Source organism: Oncorhynchus nerka, linkage group LG6 (assembly GCF_034236695.1).
Source record: "Oncorhynchus nerka isolate Pitt River linkage group LG6, Oner_Uvic_2.0, whole genome shotgun sequence".
NCBI lineage: Eukaryota > Metazoa > Chordata > Actinopteri > Salmoniformes > Salmonidae > Oncorhynchus > Oncorhynchus nerka.
In genome coordinates, this window is record NC_088401.1 from 21,647,911 (window position 1) to 21,662,990 (window position 15,080).

Below are 15,080 nucleotides of genomic sequence, written 5' to 3' on the forward strand. Positions count from 1 at the left end.
TTATTTCTACTTCACCAGAACAACTTTGTTATTGACTTACTCCACAAACCTGATTTGAGATTTTGATTGAATGGGGCCCTATGTTTATTGGACTGATGAATGAAAGGAAAGCAGCCAATCACTGACGAAATGTTCAAGAGGCCATTAGGGAGAAGGACGGTATTTGTTTTGTTCTGTTCCTCTGTTTTCTGATGGCATTATAAACCTAAGGGCTCTCTCTCTCTCTCCCTCTCTCTCTCTGTCCCTTCTCTTATCTTTGTTCTGTTCCTCTGTTTTCTGATGGCATTATAAACCTAAGGGCTCTCTCTCTCTGTCCCTTCTCTTATCTTTGTTCTGTTCCTCTGTTTTCTGATGGCATTATAAACCTAAGGGCTCTCTCTCTCTCTGTCCCTTCTCTTATCTTTGTTCTGTTCCTCTGTTTTCTGATGACATTATAAACCTAAGGTCTCTCGCTCTCTCTCTCTCTCTCTGTCCCTTCTCTTATCTTTGTTCTGTTCCTCTGTTTTCTGATGGCATTATAAACCTAAGGGCTCTCTCTCTGTCCCTTCTCTTATCTTTGTTCTGTTCCTCTGTTTTCTGATGGCATTATAAACCTAAGGGCTCTCTCTCTCTGTCCCTTCTCTTATCTTTGTTCTGTTCCTCTGTTTTCTGATGGCATTATAAACCTAAGGGCTCTCTCTCTCTCTGTCCCTTCTCTTATCTTTGTTCTGTTCCTCTGTTTTCTGATGGCATTATAAACCTAAGGGCTCTCTCTCTCTCTCTGTCCCTTCTCTTATCTTTGTTCTGTTCCTCTGTTTTCTGATGGCATTATAAACCTAAGGGCTCTCTCTCTCTCTCTCTCTCTCTGTCCCTTCTCTTATCTTTGTTCTGTTCCTCTGTTTTCTGATGGCATTATAAACCTAAGGGCTCTCTCTCTCTCTCTCTCTCTCTCTGTCCCTTCTCTTATCTTTGTTCTGTTCCTCTGTTTTCTGATGGCATTATAAACATAAGGGCTCTCTCTCTCTCTCTCTCTCTGTCCCTTCTCTTATCTTTGTTCTGTTCCTCTGTTTTCTGATGGCATTATAAACCTAAGGGCTCTCTCTCTCTCTCGCTCTCTCTCTGTCCCTTCTCTTATCTTTGTTTTGTTCCTCTGTTTTCTGACGGCATTATAAACCTAAGGGCTCTCTCTCTCTCTCTCTCTGTCCCTTCTCTTATCTTTGTTCTGTTCCTCTGTTTTCTGATGGCATTATAAACCTAAGGTCTCTCTCTCTCTCTCTCTCTCTCTGTCCCTTCTCTTATCTTTGTTCTGTTTAAATGTTGTGCCTAGTAAGTTTTCCAACTTTACAGATAGTTATTTGAGGGTTTTTCAGGACTGTTAGATTTTTTCCATGATGACATTCAACGATGCTCTGCATGTCAATTTCTTTGTTGTTGATGAGATTGGGTGATTGTAGATGGGGAAAACATAAGGTAAAGAAACCAAGACAGGAGTGGGAGGTGCACAACTGAGAAAGAGGACAAATACATTAGTGTCTAGTTTGAGAAACAGACTCCTCAAAAGTTCTACCTAGAAGGCCAGCATCCCAGAGTCGCCTCTTTCCTGTTGATGTTGGTGTTTTGCGGGTACTATTTAATGAAGCTGCCAGTCTCAACGTCAACAGTAAAGAGGCGACTCCGGGATGCTGGCCTTCTAGGTAGGACTTTTGAGGAGTCTGTTTCTCAAACTCGACACTAATGTATTTGTCCTTTAATTGCGTTTCGGAGGACGCATGGCTTTCGACCTTCGTCTTTCCCGAGACCGTACGGGAGTTGTAGCGATGAGACAAGATAGTAACAACTAACAATAGGATACTACGAAATTAGTGAGAAAAAGGAGGTAAAAAGAATAATACATTTTTAAAAATCAGCCGTTTCCAGCTACAATAGTAATTTACAACATGAACAATGTCTACACTGTATTTCTGATTAATTTGATGTTATTTTAATTTTAACAAATAAAAGTGTTTTTCTTTCAAAAACAAGGACATTTCTATGTGACCCCAAACTTTTGAACGGTAGTGTATATGCAGTATATACACTGCTCAAAAAAATAAAGGGAACACTTAAACAACACAATGTAACTCCAAGTCAATCACACTTCTGTGAAATCAAACTGTCCACTTAGGAAGCAACACTGATTAACAATACATTTCACATGCTGTTGTGCAAATGGAATAGACAACAGGTGGAAGTTATAGGCAATTAGCAAGACACCCCCAATAAAGGAGTGGTTCTGCAGGTGGTGACCACAGACCACTTCTCAGTTCCTATGCTTCCTGGCTGATGTTATGGTCACTTTTGAATGCTGGCGGTGCTTTCACTCTAGTGGTAGCACGAGACGGAGTCTACAACCCACACAAGTGGCTCAGGTAGTGCAGCTCATCCAGGATGGCACATCAATGCGAGCTGTGGCAAGAAGGTTTGCAGTGTCTGTCAGCGTAGTGTCCAGAGCATGGAGGCGCTACCAGGAGACAGGCCAGTACATCAGGAGACGTGGAGGAGGCCGTAGGAGGGCAACAACCCAGCAGCAGGACCGCTACCTCCGCCTTTGTGCAAGGAGGAGCAGGAGGAGCACTGCCAGAGCCCTGCAAAATGACCTCCAGCAGGCCACAAATGTGCATGTGTCTGCTCAAACGGTCAGAAACAGACCCCATGAGGGTGGTATGAGGGCCCGACGTCCACAGGTGGGGGTTGTGCTTACAGCCCAACACCGTGCAGGACGTTTGGCATTTGCCAGAGAACACCAAGATTGGCAAATTCGCCACTGGCGCCCTGTGCTCTTCACAGATGAAAGCAGGTTCACACTGAGCACATGTGACAGACGTGACAGTCTGGAGACACCGTGGAGAACGTTCTGCTGCCTGCAACATCCTCCAGCATGACTGGTTTGGCGATGGGTCAGTCATGGTGTGGGGTGGCATTTCTTTGGGGGGCCGCACAGCCCTCCATGTGCTCGCCAGAGGTAGCCTGACTGCCATTAGGTACCGAGATGAGATCCTCAGACCCCTTGTGAGACCATATGCTGGTGCGGTTGGCCCTGGGTTCCTCCTAATGCAAGACAATGCTAGACCTCATGTGGCTGGAGTGTGTCAGCAGTTCCTGCAAGAGGAAGGCATTGATGCTATGGACTGGCCCGCCCGTTCCCCAGACCTGAATCCAATTGAGCACATCTGGGAGATCATGTCTCGCTCCATCCACCAACGCCACATTGCACCACAGACTGTCCAGGAGTTGGCGGATGCTTTAGTCCAGGTCTGGGAGGAGATCCCTCAGGAGACCATCCGCCACCTCATCAGGAGCATGCCCAGGCATTGTAGGGAGGTCATACAGGCACGTGGAGGCCACACACACTTCTGAGCCTCTTTTTGACTTGTTTAAGGACATCAAAGTTGGATCAGCCTGTAGTGTGGTTTTCCACTTTAATTTTGAGTGTGACTCCAAATCCAGACCTCCATGGGTTGATAAATTTGATTTCCATTGATCATTTTTGTGTGATTTTGTTGTCAGCACATTCAACTATGTAAAGAAAAAAGTATTTAATAAGAATATTTCATTCATTCAGATCTAGGATGTGTTATTTTAGTGTTCTCTTTATTTTTTTGAGCAGTATATATATATATATATATACACAAGTCAAAGTTTAGACACCTACTCATTCAAGGGTTTTTCTTTGTTTTTGCTATGTTCTACATTGTAGAATAATAGTGAATACATCAAAACTATGACATAACACATGAAGTGTTAAACAAATATCAAAATATATTTTAGATTCTTCAAAGTAGCCACCATTTGCCTTCATGACAGCTTTGCCTACTCTTGACATTCTCTCAACCAGCTTCACCTGGATTGCTTTTCCAACAGTCGTGGAGGAGTTCCCACATATGCTGATTACTCTGCGGTCCAACTCGTCCCAAACCATCTCAATTGGGTTGAGGTTGGGTGATTGTGGAGGCCAGGTCATCTGATGCAGCACTCCATCACTCTCCTTATTGGTCAAATAGCCCTTACACAGCCTGGAGGTGTGTTGGTTCATTGTCCTGTTGAAAAACAAATGATAGTCCCACTGTCCGCAAACCAGGTGAGATGGCGTGTCGCTGCAGAATGCTGTGGTAGCCATACTGGTTAATTGTGCGTTGAATTCTAAATAAATCACTGACGGTGTCACCAGCAAAGCACCCCCATACATCACACCACCTACTCCATGCTTCATGGTGGAAACCACACATGCAGAGATCATCCATTCACCTACTCTGCGTCTCACAAAGACACGGCGGTTGGAACCAAAAATGTCATCAGACCAAAAGACAGTTTTCCACTGGTCTAATGTCTATTGTTTGTGTTTCTTGGCCCAAGCAAGTATTTTCTTCTTATTGGTGTCCTTTAGAAGTGGTTTATTTGCAGCAATTCGACCACGAAGGCCTGATTCACGCAGTCTCCTCTGAACAGTTTATGTTGAGATATGTCTGTTACTTGAACTCTGTGAAGCATTTATTTGGACTGCAATTTCTGAGGTTGGTAATAGAGGTCGACCGATTAAATTAGGGCTGATTTCAAGTTTTCATAACAATCGGGCGCCGATTTTCTATTTTTTTATTTTGTATACCTTTAATTAAATAGGCAAGTCAGTTAAGAACACATTCTTATTTTCAATGACGGCCTAGGAATGGTGGGTTAACTGCCTTGTTCAGGGGCAGAACGAATGATTTTCACCTTGTCAGCTCGGGCCAATCTTGCAACCTTACAGTTAACTAGTCCAACGCTCTAACCACCTGATTACATTGCACTCCACAAGGAGACTGCCTGTTACGCGAATGCAGTAAGCCAAGGTAAGTTGCTAGCTAGAATTAAACTTATCTTATAAAAAAACAATCAATCATAATCACTAGTTAACTACACATGGTTGATGATATTACTAGATATTATCTAGCATGTCCTGCGTTGCATATAATGTGACTGAGCATACAAGTATCTGACTGAGCGATGGTAGGCAGAAGCAGGCGCGTAAACATTCATTCAAACAGCACTTTAGTGCATTTTGCCAGCAGCTCTTCGTTGTGCGTCAAGCATCACGCTGTTTATGACTTCAAGCCTATCAACTCCAGAGATGAGGCTAGTGTAACCGAAGTGAAATGGCTTGCTAGTCAGCGCGCGCTAAGTAGAGGGACGGAAGCTATACTGTTTCACTGGCAATACTAAAGTGTCTATAAGAACATCCAATAGTCAAAGGTTAATGAAATACAAATGGTATAGAGGGAAATAGTCCTATAATAGTTACAACCTAAAACTTCTTACCTGGGAATATTGAAGACTCGTGTTAAAAGGAACCACCAACATGTTCTCATGTTCTAAGCAAGGAACTGAAACGTAGGCTTTCTTTCATAGCACATATTGCACTTTTACTTTCTTCTCCAACACTTTGTTTTTGCATTATTTAATTGAGGCTAAATTGATGTATTATATTAAGTTAAAATAAGTGTTCATTCAGTAATGTTGTAATTGTCATTATTACAACAAAAAAAAAAGCCAGATTAATCGGTATTGTCTTTTTTTGGTCCTCCAATAATCGGTATCGGCGTTGAAAAATCATAATCGGTTGACCTCTAGTTGGTAACTAATGAACGTATCCTCTGTAGCAGAGGTAACTCTGGATCTTCATTTCCTGTGGCGGTCGTCATGAGAGCCAGTTTCATCATAGCGCTTGATGTTTTTTGTGACTATTTGAGCACCCCTACCTTGTCACAACACAACTGATTGGCTCAAATGCATTAAGAATGAACGAACTTCCACAAATAAACTTTTAACAAGGCAAACCTGTTAATTGAAATGTGTTTTAGGTGACTACCTCATGAAGCTGGTTGAGAGAATGCAAAGCTGTCATCAAGGCAAAAGGTGGCTACTTTGAAGAATCTCAAATATTAAATATTTCAATTTGTTTAAAACTTTTTTGGTTACTACAAGATTCAATATGTGTTATATCATAGTTTTGATGTGTTCACTATTATTCTACAATGTTGAAAATAGTACAAATAAAGAAAACCCCTTGAATGAGTAGGTGTCCATAATTTGACTGGTACTGTATGTGTAACCATCTGTAATAATTAGCTTCATCATTGTTCAATGGGTCAAGTGATTGACCACTTGGAAAAATTACAAAATGGACCCTTTCTTCCAGCAAAAGGCACGTGATAACCGGGCAGCGCTGCGTATTAACAAAGTTCAGATGTCCAACGATACACTGAAGAGACACCAGAATCCTCACCAGCAGCCGTTGACTGACCCCTTTGACTCCAATAGTGTCCCAATGGACGCTGAGCTGCTCTTCAAAGATACTCTCAAGCCCAAGGAGTCTGAGCACGAGCAGGAGTGGAAGTTCAGACAGGTAAGAGTACCTTTAGGGTTAGTGTGCTGTAAATGGGTGTATGAAGCATGGGTGCACTGTAAAGCAGGGTTTCTCAACCACTTTTCTAGGAGTTGTTGTGGATTTGTTTTGCCTTCATTTCCTTTATATAATTATTATACTTGTTTTTAATTGAGTGAGGGTATGAAATTGGATGCAAGATTGTGGGGCAATTGCATGCATGCCTTTTTAGAAAATTAGGAAGTTATTTGTTTCATGGCAGCAAAATGGTATAAGTGGGATTTTATTCCTGCCTGTTGAGAAACCCTGGTGTAAAAGAGCAGTGTGCGTTTCTTTGTGTGTACATGTATTTTATGACACCATAATACACCACCATAACAATCAAAGTATCGCATGTCAGGGGAATTGTGAGTGGAAGCAAGGTGGTGAGATTGAACATAACATAACTTGGGGGGGCATGAAACATAATTTTTTATATTTAACTTTATATATGTGCATGGTTGAGTGAGTCATTTTTAAACAATACATTTGGCGTTCTCATACAGTCTACTAATTCTTAATTTGCATTGAAAAGGGAGAGTTAAATCAGATGTGGGGACCGCTTAAGACGCAGCAGGAAAAGGTCCCAAAAAGCAAAGCCATAAAATCAACAAATAAAGATGTCCTTTTTGGACATTCCAACCAGGCAACTATAGCTGCAGGAGGTGGAAAAATGTCTCTGGTAAGATTCCCAAGGCAAGGCACTGTTCTGGTTTTCGTCTGCCGAGAACCAATAAAGCAAAATTTACGAGGTGTAAGAAAAACAAAATGTAAAGTGGAGTTGTAGGGAGAAAAGCTTGGTTAACTGGTAAAACCTGTCCTTCGCCCTGAAAACACAGTAACAGCCTCCAGAAGCTTTTTTTCATGACCATATTACATACACCCTCACATTGTTCCCTCTTGCATGGCTTAACAACACACGCTAGACCCACTCATATTGAAAAAGTATTAACTTTGTTGTGAGTGAGGGAAAGAGAGCATTCTTAGCACCATGTCATCATAAAATTTCAAATTCAACACTTTCAAAAAGGCTTCATTCACTGAAGTGCCTCCCCTCCCCTGCTTTTCTTGTTTCCATGGCAGCAAATGAGACAAAAGAGCAAGCAGCAGGCGAAGATCGAAGCTACTCAAAAGCTGGAGCAGGTTAAAAATGAGCAGCAACAACTCCAGCAGCAGCAACAACAACAGCTGTTTAGCAGTCAGTCATGTGGAGATACAACACCTAATAGTGGGAACCAGAGCCCCATGACACCTCAGCCCAGCAATGGTGGAAAGTCTGGAAACTCATCCCCTCTGCAGCCAATAGTGTCTAAGGATGGCTTCGCAAGACCCCAACTTCCAGTCACGCCCACCTCCGGGTCACAGGATGACGTGTTCCTCAGACCACAGCTCCTACCTCCGTCATCGAGGACACCCACCCAGGAGACCTCGTACCCGCAGCAGGGAGCATCCTCCGAGCCCCAGTCACCACAGATGTACTCCCCGAGTTCCTCCTCAGGCTCCCGGCCATCCTCACCTTGGGACCCCTATGCCAAGATTGTGGGCACCCCGAGACCGCCCCCTGGGGATGGCGGATCCACCACGCCCCAGCAGAACTCTCTGTCAGAGATGCAGGAAAGGGGAGGGAGGCCTTCCCCAGCACACGAGTCCTTTGGCTCGCCCACGTCTGGTAATGCTGACCCTTATGCTAAGATGCCAGATACCCCCAGGCCACCTGACTCGTTTGTGAAACCCATGGGACCCGCCAGGGTGGGCCCTTCAGGACTCGTTGAGCAGCAGCAAAAGCAGCAGGTCAGGCACATGATGAGCCCTCCCTCTGGAGGAGAGGCTTTTGCCAGGATAGGGGGCCACCGAGCTGAGGTCTACCAGCGCATGTCTCACAACCGCATGATCCTCTCGGACCCCTACTCCAGGCCCTTGCTCACTCCCATCCCCGGCAGCAATGAGTCGGGCTCTGTGCCGGTGTTCAAAGCCCCCATGCCTCCCCAGCAGTCCCAGCAAGAGCCCTACGGTGGCCCTATGCCTGGGGTACTTAGACGAGGGCCATCTAATGGCTTTCCCCAAGGACCACAGGCCGACCCCTATGCCCAGCAGCCCCTCACCACCCGTTCGCCCATGGGGGAAGGGTTCCCCAATGAGCCCAGGATGATGCGCCAATCCCAGGAGGGCCATTTCTCTCAACCCATGCCAATGATGAGACACCCTCACAGAAACTCATACGCCCAAGCACCATCCACCCCGAAACCAGATTATTCCCAGCAGATGCCTGACCCTTACGCCCAACCGCCAGGCACCCCCAGACCTCACTCTGATGGCCATGCCCAACCTCCCGGGACCCCAAGGCCACACTCAGATCCTTCATACCTGCAGAAGACACCTAGCCTTCATCTAGACCAGTTTCCCCAGCAGCACCCAGCCAATCGCAGACAGTCTCCATCTCACTCCACTGATCCTTATGCCTCCATGCCAGGTACCCCCAGACCAGCCCAAGGGGATAGATTTCCCAAATCCCCTGCTAGTCAAAGGAACATGGACCCCTATGCCCAACAACCTGGTACCCATCGGCCCTCCAATGCCATTCTATACGCACAGCCCCCTGGAACCCCAAGACCACTCCTCACCGACCCTTACTCCCAAGCTTCAGGGACGCCCCGACCAGGAGCTGGTCCTGACGCCTTCAATCGACTAGGCTCCAGACCGATACCCATGTCCCAACTCCCAGCTGACCCCTTCTCCCACCAGTCTCCGGGCAGGATGCAGGACACGTTTGCCCATCCAAGTGCCCCAGGCTTTCAGATATCGAAGCACCCGGAAATGTCAGACGAAAGTTTCTCTCTGCCACAGTCGAATCATCACGGTGGTCAAACGCCGATTCACGACCCCTTTGAACAGGGTTCAATGAAACCTTGTGCTCAAGCTTCAGAAAGGCCAGCCCATGATATCCCCCAGTTGAGCAGCAACACTGTTGCTGCTCAGAACAGCATGCAGCCACACCTGGGAGACACTGAGGAGAAGCTCAGACAGGTATTTGCATTTAGTAGAGATGCAATGACACTGTCACATGGATAACACTTGAATTGTCATAAATCCTTCTTCTGTTTGCACAGTTATTAGCAGGTGATTAGTCGTTCCCAAGCCAGTATGACAGTGCACGTTAGTGCAAAATGAAATAATTGTTGCTCCTCTCTAAGGACCCCTAAAATACTAATTAATTAATAGCTGCAAGATGCAGGATATGTTTGTTACTTGCTAATGTGTACCCCCCCCCCCCCGGGCAGCGCCAGAGACTGCGACAGCTAATCCTGAGGCAGCAGCAACAGAAGACGGCCATCCGACAAGAGAAGGGACTACTACAGGAAGCTGGTGGAGCTACTGGTGCGGTGACCCGTCACTGGTCACAAGAAGATCCCACCCCTCAGAGCATGTTTGGCAGACCACCACCCCCTTACCCAGGACCCATGAGGGGCGGCCCCCAAGTTCTCGGGGGTCAAAGGTTCCCTGGTACCTTCCTAGGGGACCAGCGAGGACCCTTCCCCAACGAGGGACAGTTTGCCATACCCGACTTCCCAAGGGACATGGACAACATGGGCTTGAGGCCCCAAGGAATGAGGTTAGTCAAGATTGACAGCATAGGTATACATAAACTCTTGCCCTTGACACTTCTTTTTTTATGGACAAGGCCTTTACCACATTTAAATGCAGCTGTATATTTTCATAATGCAACACATTTGTGGTGTATGAGGTGAGTTTCCCCCTACTATGTAAAGCGCTTTTAGTACCTCAGTTGGTAGGAAGACGCTCTATATATCAAATCTAATCCATTATAATTGTCTTAAAGATTGTGTTGCTCCTCGTTAAACATGCATTGTGGAATGAAGTGGCATTTTTGAAGTGCTACTCACTGTGTAATATTACTTATTTGTGTGTAGAGAGCAATCATCAGCAATCTATGACATTGTGTTCTGCCTTGTTCATGGATTAGCATTTGACAATGTGTTTTTCATCCTTTCTTCTCTCAGGTTTGGATTTCCCTCCGGCCAGGAGCAACATTTCCTCAGACCCCCTCAGCAGATGCCCGGCGGGCCCATGATCGATAACATTCCTCCCCAGATGAGAAGGTCCCTCTCGGTGGACTTTTCCAGGAGGGGCAACCCCCTGACGGGACTCCCCCAGGACTTCCCTCCACGGGGCCTTACCGTCCAGCAGCACAATATCATGGGTCAGCCGTTCATTGAGCTCCGCCACAGGGCCCCTGAGAACCGGATCAAGAACCCCTTTGGGCATGGACCTCCCGACGTCATGGACCCCTCCAACCAAACCCAGAGACCACCCCAGTGCTTCATGGGAGGCCAGGAGATTGGCTTCGCCAGGAACCAGGGACCAAGAACGATGGCTCCCATGATGGGCAGACCTTCCCAGGGATCGGTTGGCCAAATGCAGATGTTGGCTAGTATGGAGAACCTGCACCAGCAGCAGACTGAAGTGCAGGTGACCACTGAACAACAACAGCATCCTCCACTGAATAGGTCCCTCAGCCACCCTGTCGCTAGTGAGTTACTCAATGCAGAGCCATCTGGTGTGCTATTGCCTGGGTCTAGCACCGGTCAAACGGAGGAGACTCAGATACCCAGTGGAGACGGAATCGACGAAAACCTGGACGCTGACGACTCTGCAGTGAAGGACCTCGAAGACGTGGAGGTCAAAGACCTGGTTGACCTGAACCTGAACCTCGACCCGGATGATGGCAAAGACCTGGACCTGGGATCCAATGACCTGCACCTCGACGACTTCCTCATGTCTGGGAAGTTTGACCTCATCGCCTACACGGATCCCGAGCTCAACCTGGAAGACAAGAAAGACATGTTCAGTGAAGATCTCGACCTGGGTGACCCCATGGAGGAACACCAACAGGGAGAGACCTCGGACCTCCAGAAAGCCCTGTCGGAGAAGAGGAACGCCAGCGGAGACTGTGAAGCCACTTCGTCCCAGTCCGTAGGGAAATCCGTCAAATCAGATGGCCAAATCAGACGGGAGGCCAACAAATCGAAAGAGACTTTGGACATAGTCAAAATAGAGGAAACAATCAAAACGGAGGTCAAAGATGGACACATGCAAAACCAGGACCAGCCACTCTTCAGTGGCCGGATGAATGACAACAGAACCATGACTAACCAAGAGGGCGCAGGGCTGTATGAGCAGCCTGGACATACAGTCTCGGCTCTGGTCCTCTCCAACCTTCTGGTCAAAGAGAAACTGGAAAACATTGGGTTAGTCCCAACCGGCTCTCCTCATCAAGGGAACATAGCTGCCCAGCCGAACCAGGCCACTGGGCTACACCCAAACACAGGCATGCAACATGCCCAAGACAACAACAGGCTCAATCCCAGCGTGGCTATGGGACATCGGGTGAACCCTGCGTTGGTTCAGAGCAGGCTTTCAATGGGAAACCCAAACCACATCCTAGGGGGGAACCACAGTTTCGGGGCCTCAGTAAACCAGCAGGTGGAGCTAAACCTAGCCATGGTGGGAGCCAGTCAGCAGCCCACTGCCCATGGCCTGAACCCCCAGGGCCAGCAAGGCTCCTCGCTGGGGCAGGCCGGCCCACAAAACAGGCCTCTGCTGCTGGACGAGCAGCCCCTCCTACTGCAGGACCTGCTGGACCAGGAGAGGCAAGAGCAGCAGCAGCAGAGGCAGATGCAGGCAATGATCCGACAGCGCTCCAGCGACTCCTTCTTCCCCAACATAGGTAAGGACAATAAGCTTGTGACTGCTGTTTTGGTGATCCGTTTAATTGAGTCACACACATTACCCCTCTACATGTAGTTATTTCCAGAGTGTAGTCAGAACAGTCCTCTGGGGGTTTTGCAGTCATTTTGCATAATCATCCTTTTTGGTAGATATGTGGAATATGAAGCCATTTTCGTTTGAGACAAATGCTTTTTTTGTTGGACATAATTTTTCTTGACTAAGAGAGACTTTTGGGAGTCTTACTTCAGCGTTCCATACATAATTTAGATGTGGCACTCGTGACGGGTGGATTCTTTTAAAATGGCTTAGAAAGAGGTCAAACCTTAAAGTAGAAGTTATTTTTTACAACCAAATCTCTATTTCTGATGTAAATGGCATGTTCTAGAAGTCCCCAGACACCTTTTTTGTGATTTCACTTGTTTTTGAGAAACTTACCCCAAACAGCAAATCACTTCTTCGTTGAATATTATGGGGGCCCTGAAAAACATTAACCATTGCTTCAAGAACACCCAAATACTACAAATCTCTCAGTATATTGATGCAGGTCTTTAGATGTTGTACACCTGAAATTGTGTCATTCTGAACTTTATCCATAACGTTCCATTTCCCCCATACTACACAACGAGATGTCCTGTTTGGGTTAAGTTTCTCAAGAACAAGTGAAATCACAAAAAATGTGTATGGACCCTTCTATAACATGCCATTTACATCAGAAATAGAAATGTGGTTGTAAAAATAAACTTCTCATTTTAAAAGGCGTTCAGATAATGCCTTTTATTGCATTATTCGGAGTGGCACCACAGGAGACCCCTTGAAACAGTTCTATGGGCAACATGCCGGCATGTACTACTGCTTAAGTGGAAGGATGGGTTTCCTCCTACTTTTAACCATTGAATAAAGAAAGTTCTGCAACATCTCAAGCTGAAGAAAATACGCTATTCCGTTAGGGGATCTGCAATTCCATTTTATAATATCTGGCAACCTTTCCTATCCTTTGTAGAAGACATGGATCCAACTAATTTCACAACTCCATAAACCAACCCAAATTTGAATTTGTATCATTATTATTACTCTTTTAAAATTATTATTATAAAAATGTTTGTTTTTTAAATAATATCTTTATTATTTTACTATTTGATTATGTTACTCATTGTATATCATGTCTGGTGGGGTGTGTTTTATTTAGTAGGGAGCATAGGGCGGTTGGGGTGGGTTTGATTTTGGTAGGGTATCTGTTCTGCCCTGTACCTGTTCGTTATCTGTAGAGTCATAAAAAACATGGATTAAGAGGACTTGTCAAAAAATGACTGATACTTTTTAGTTTTGTTTTCTTATTTAGCAGATTTTGATGCTGTCACAGACCCGATCATGAAGGCGAAGATGGTAGCCCTGAAGGGAATCAATAAAGTCATGGCTCAGAACAGCATGGGAATGCCCTCAATAGTCATTAACAGGTAAGGCAAAAGCTTCCCCAATGCTAGCTTTGAGTTCTTGTGCTATGTCATGTTATTTAATTGAAAGGGTAACAAATGATTTCATGTTCCCTAAAGCAATGATCCTCTCAGAATTCAGCATACGCCAGGAGCCCATGGACCAGATGCTGCTGACACTCTGCCTCCACATGTGTTTGGACAGGTAATCATTGTGAATCAACCACTATTTGTCTGTCTATCAGTCTGCCTGCCAAATGTTTCATATCTTATGCTAGAAAAAAAGGCCACATTATCGTTTGATTATTGTCTTTGCAGGACGGGAAGTTGGCTCCACAGATGGCGAGACCGAACCCCCCAAATTTTGGACCAGGATTTGTCAGTGAGTGGACAACCCAAAGTCTTTCTATTTGCATTTGATTATGACATCCTCATTCATTTTAACCAAAATATTAATCATATACCCATTTGGTCTCTTCAGTATTTCATTTGTTGACGACCATATCCAATCCAGGGTCTATTCGATTTCACTTGTATGGATTTATGTATACAGTTTTGTCTCCCGTCTCTCAGACGATGGCAAGAGGAAGCAGTACGAGGAGTGGCTCAAGGAGACCCAACAGCTCCTGCAGATGCAGCAGAAGTTTCTGGAAGACCAGATTGGGGCCCACAGGAAATCCAAGAAAGCCTTGTCAGCCAAACAGCGGACGGCCAAGAAGGCTGGCCGTGAGTTCCCTAAGGAGGACGTCGAGCAGCTGAAGCATGTGACAGAGCAGCAGAATGTGGTGCAGAAACAGTTGGAGCAGGTAGCTAACTAAATGTAGCAAGGGTTCATTGCAGGCATTCTATGTTTAAGTTTTTTTTAAATATTGAGATTTGGATTTGAGTTATTTCTTTAGTCTCTTGATTCTACATCTTTACATGGCATTATCTGTAACATAATTGGAAATCCTGAGGCCTTAAATAATGTAAATATGTGAGGTTGTACATGCTGTCTGTATAGAGCTGTCATTTACCTTGGAGAGGTGAGATCTTTCTCTTATCCACATCTTAAGCCACTTGAAACATTTTGTATTTGATTTATTAGGATACCAATCATCCGACGCCAAAAGCAATAACTAAAAAGACATTACAGACAAAATACAATTGACATACTTTCTGAATGCACACTGAATGCACACAAATGTATTCAGACCCCTTGACATTTTCCACATTTTGTTACGTTACAACCTTATTCTAAAATGGATTTTAAAAATTAAAAAAATGTCCCTCAATCTACACACACTACCCCATAATGACAAAGTGAAAACAGGTTTTTAGAAATGTATGGCAAATGTGTATATATATATATTTTTTAAACTTATTTACATAAGTATTCAAACCCTTTGCTATGAGACTCAAAATTGAGGTGCATCCTGTTTCCATTGATCATCCTTGATGTTTCTACAACTTGATTGGAGTCCACCTGTTGTAAATTAAATTGTTTG

At 45.2% G+C, this 15,080-nt stretch overlaps 1 protein-coding gene across 2 annotated transcripts in view; it reads left to right on the plus strand.

The window, feature by feature from the left end:
- LOC115130171 (histone-lysine N-methyltransferase 2C-like) overlaps positions 1–15,080 on the plus strand; it is a 132,210-nt gene that overhangs the window by 81,997 nt on the left and 35,133 nt on the right. For both annotated transcript variants that reach the window (XM_029661016.2, XM_029661021.2), the window contains 9 exons: positions 6,191–6,397; positions 6,951–7,097; positions 7,499–9,439; positions 9,694–10,025; positions 10,435–12,161; positions 13,503–13,617; positions 13,714–13,798; positions 13,912–13,975; positions 14,167–14,399. In XM_029661016.2, the coding sequence (XP_029516876.2) occupies positions 6,191–6,397; positions 6,951–7,097; positions 7,499–9,439; positions 9,694–10,025; positions 10,435–12,161; positions 13,503–13,617; positions 13,714–13,798; positions 13,912–13,975; positions 14,167–14,399 (4,851 nt within the window). The remainder of the gene's footprint in view (positions 1–6,190; positions 6,398–6,950; positions 7,098–7,498; positions 9,440–9,693; positions 10,026–10,434; positions 12,162–13,502; positions 13,618–13,713; positions 13,799–13,911; positions 13,976–14,166; positions 14,400–15,080) is intronic.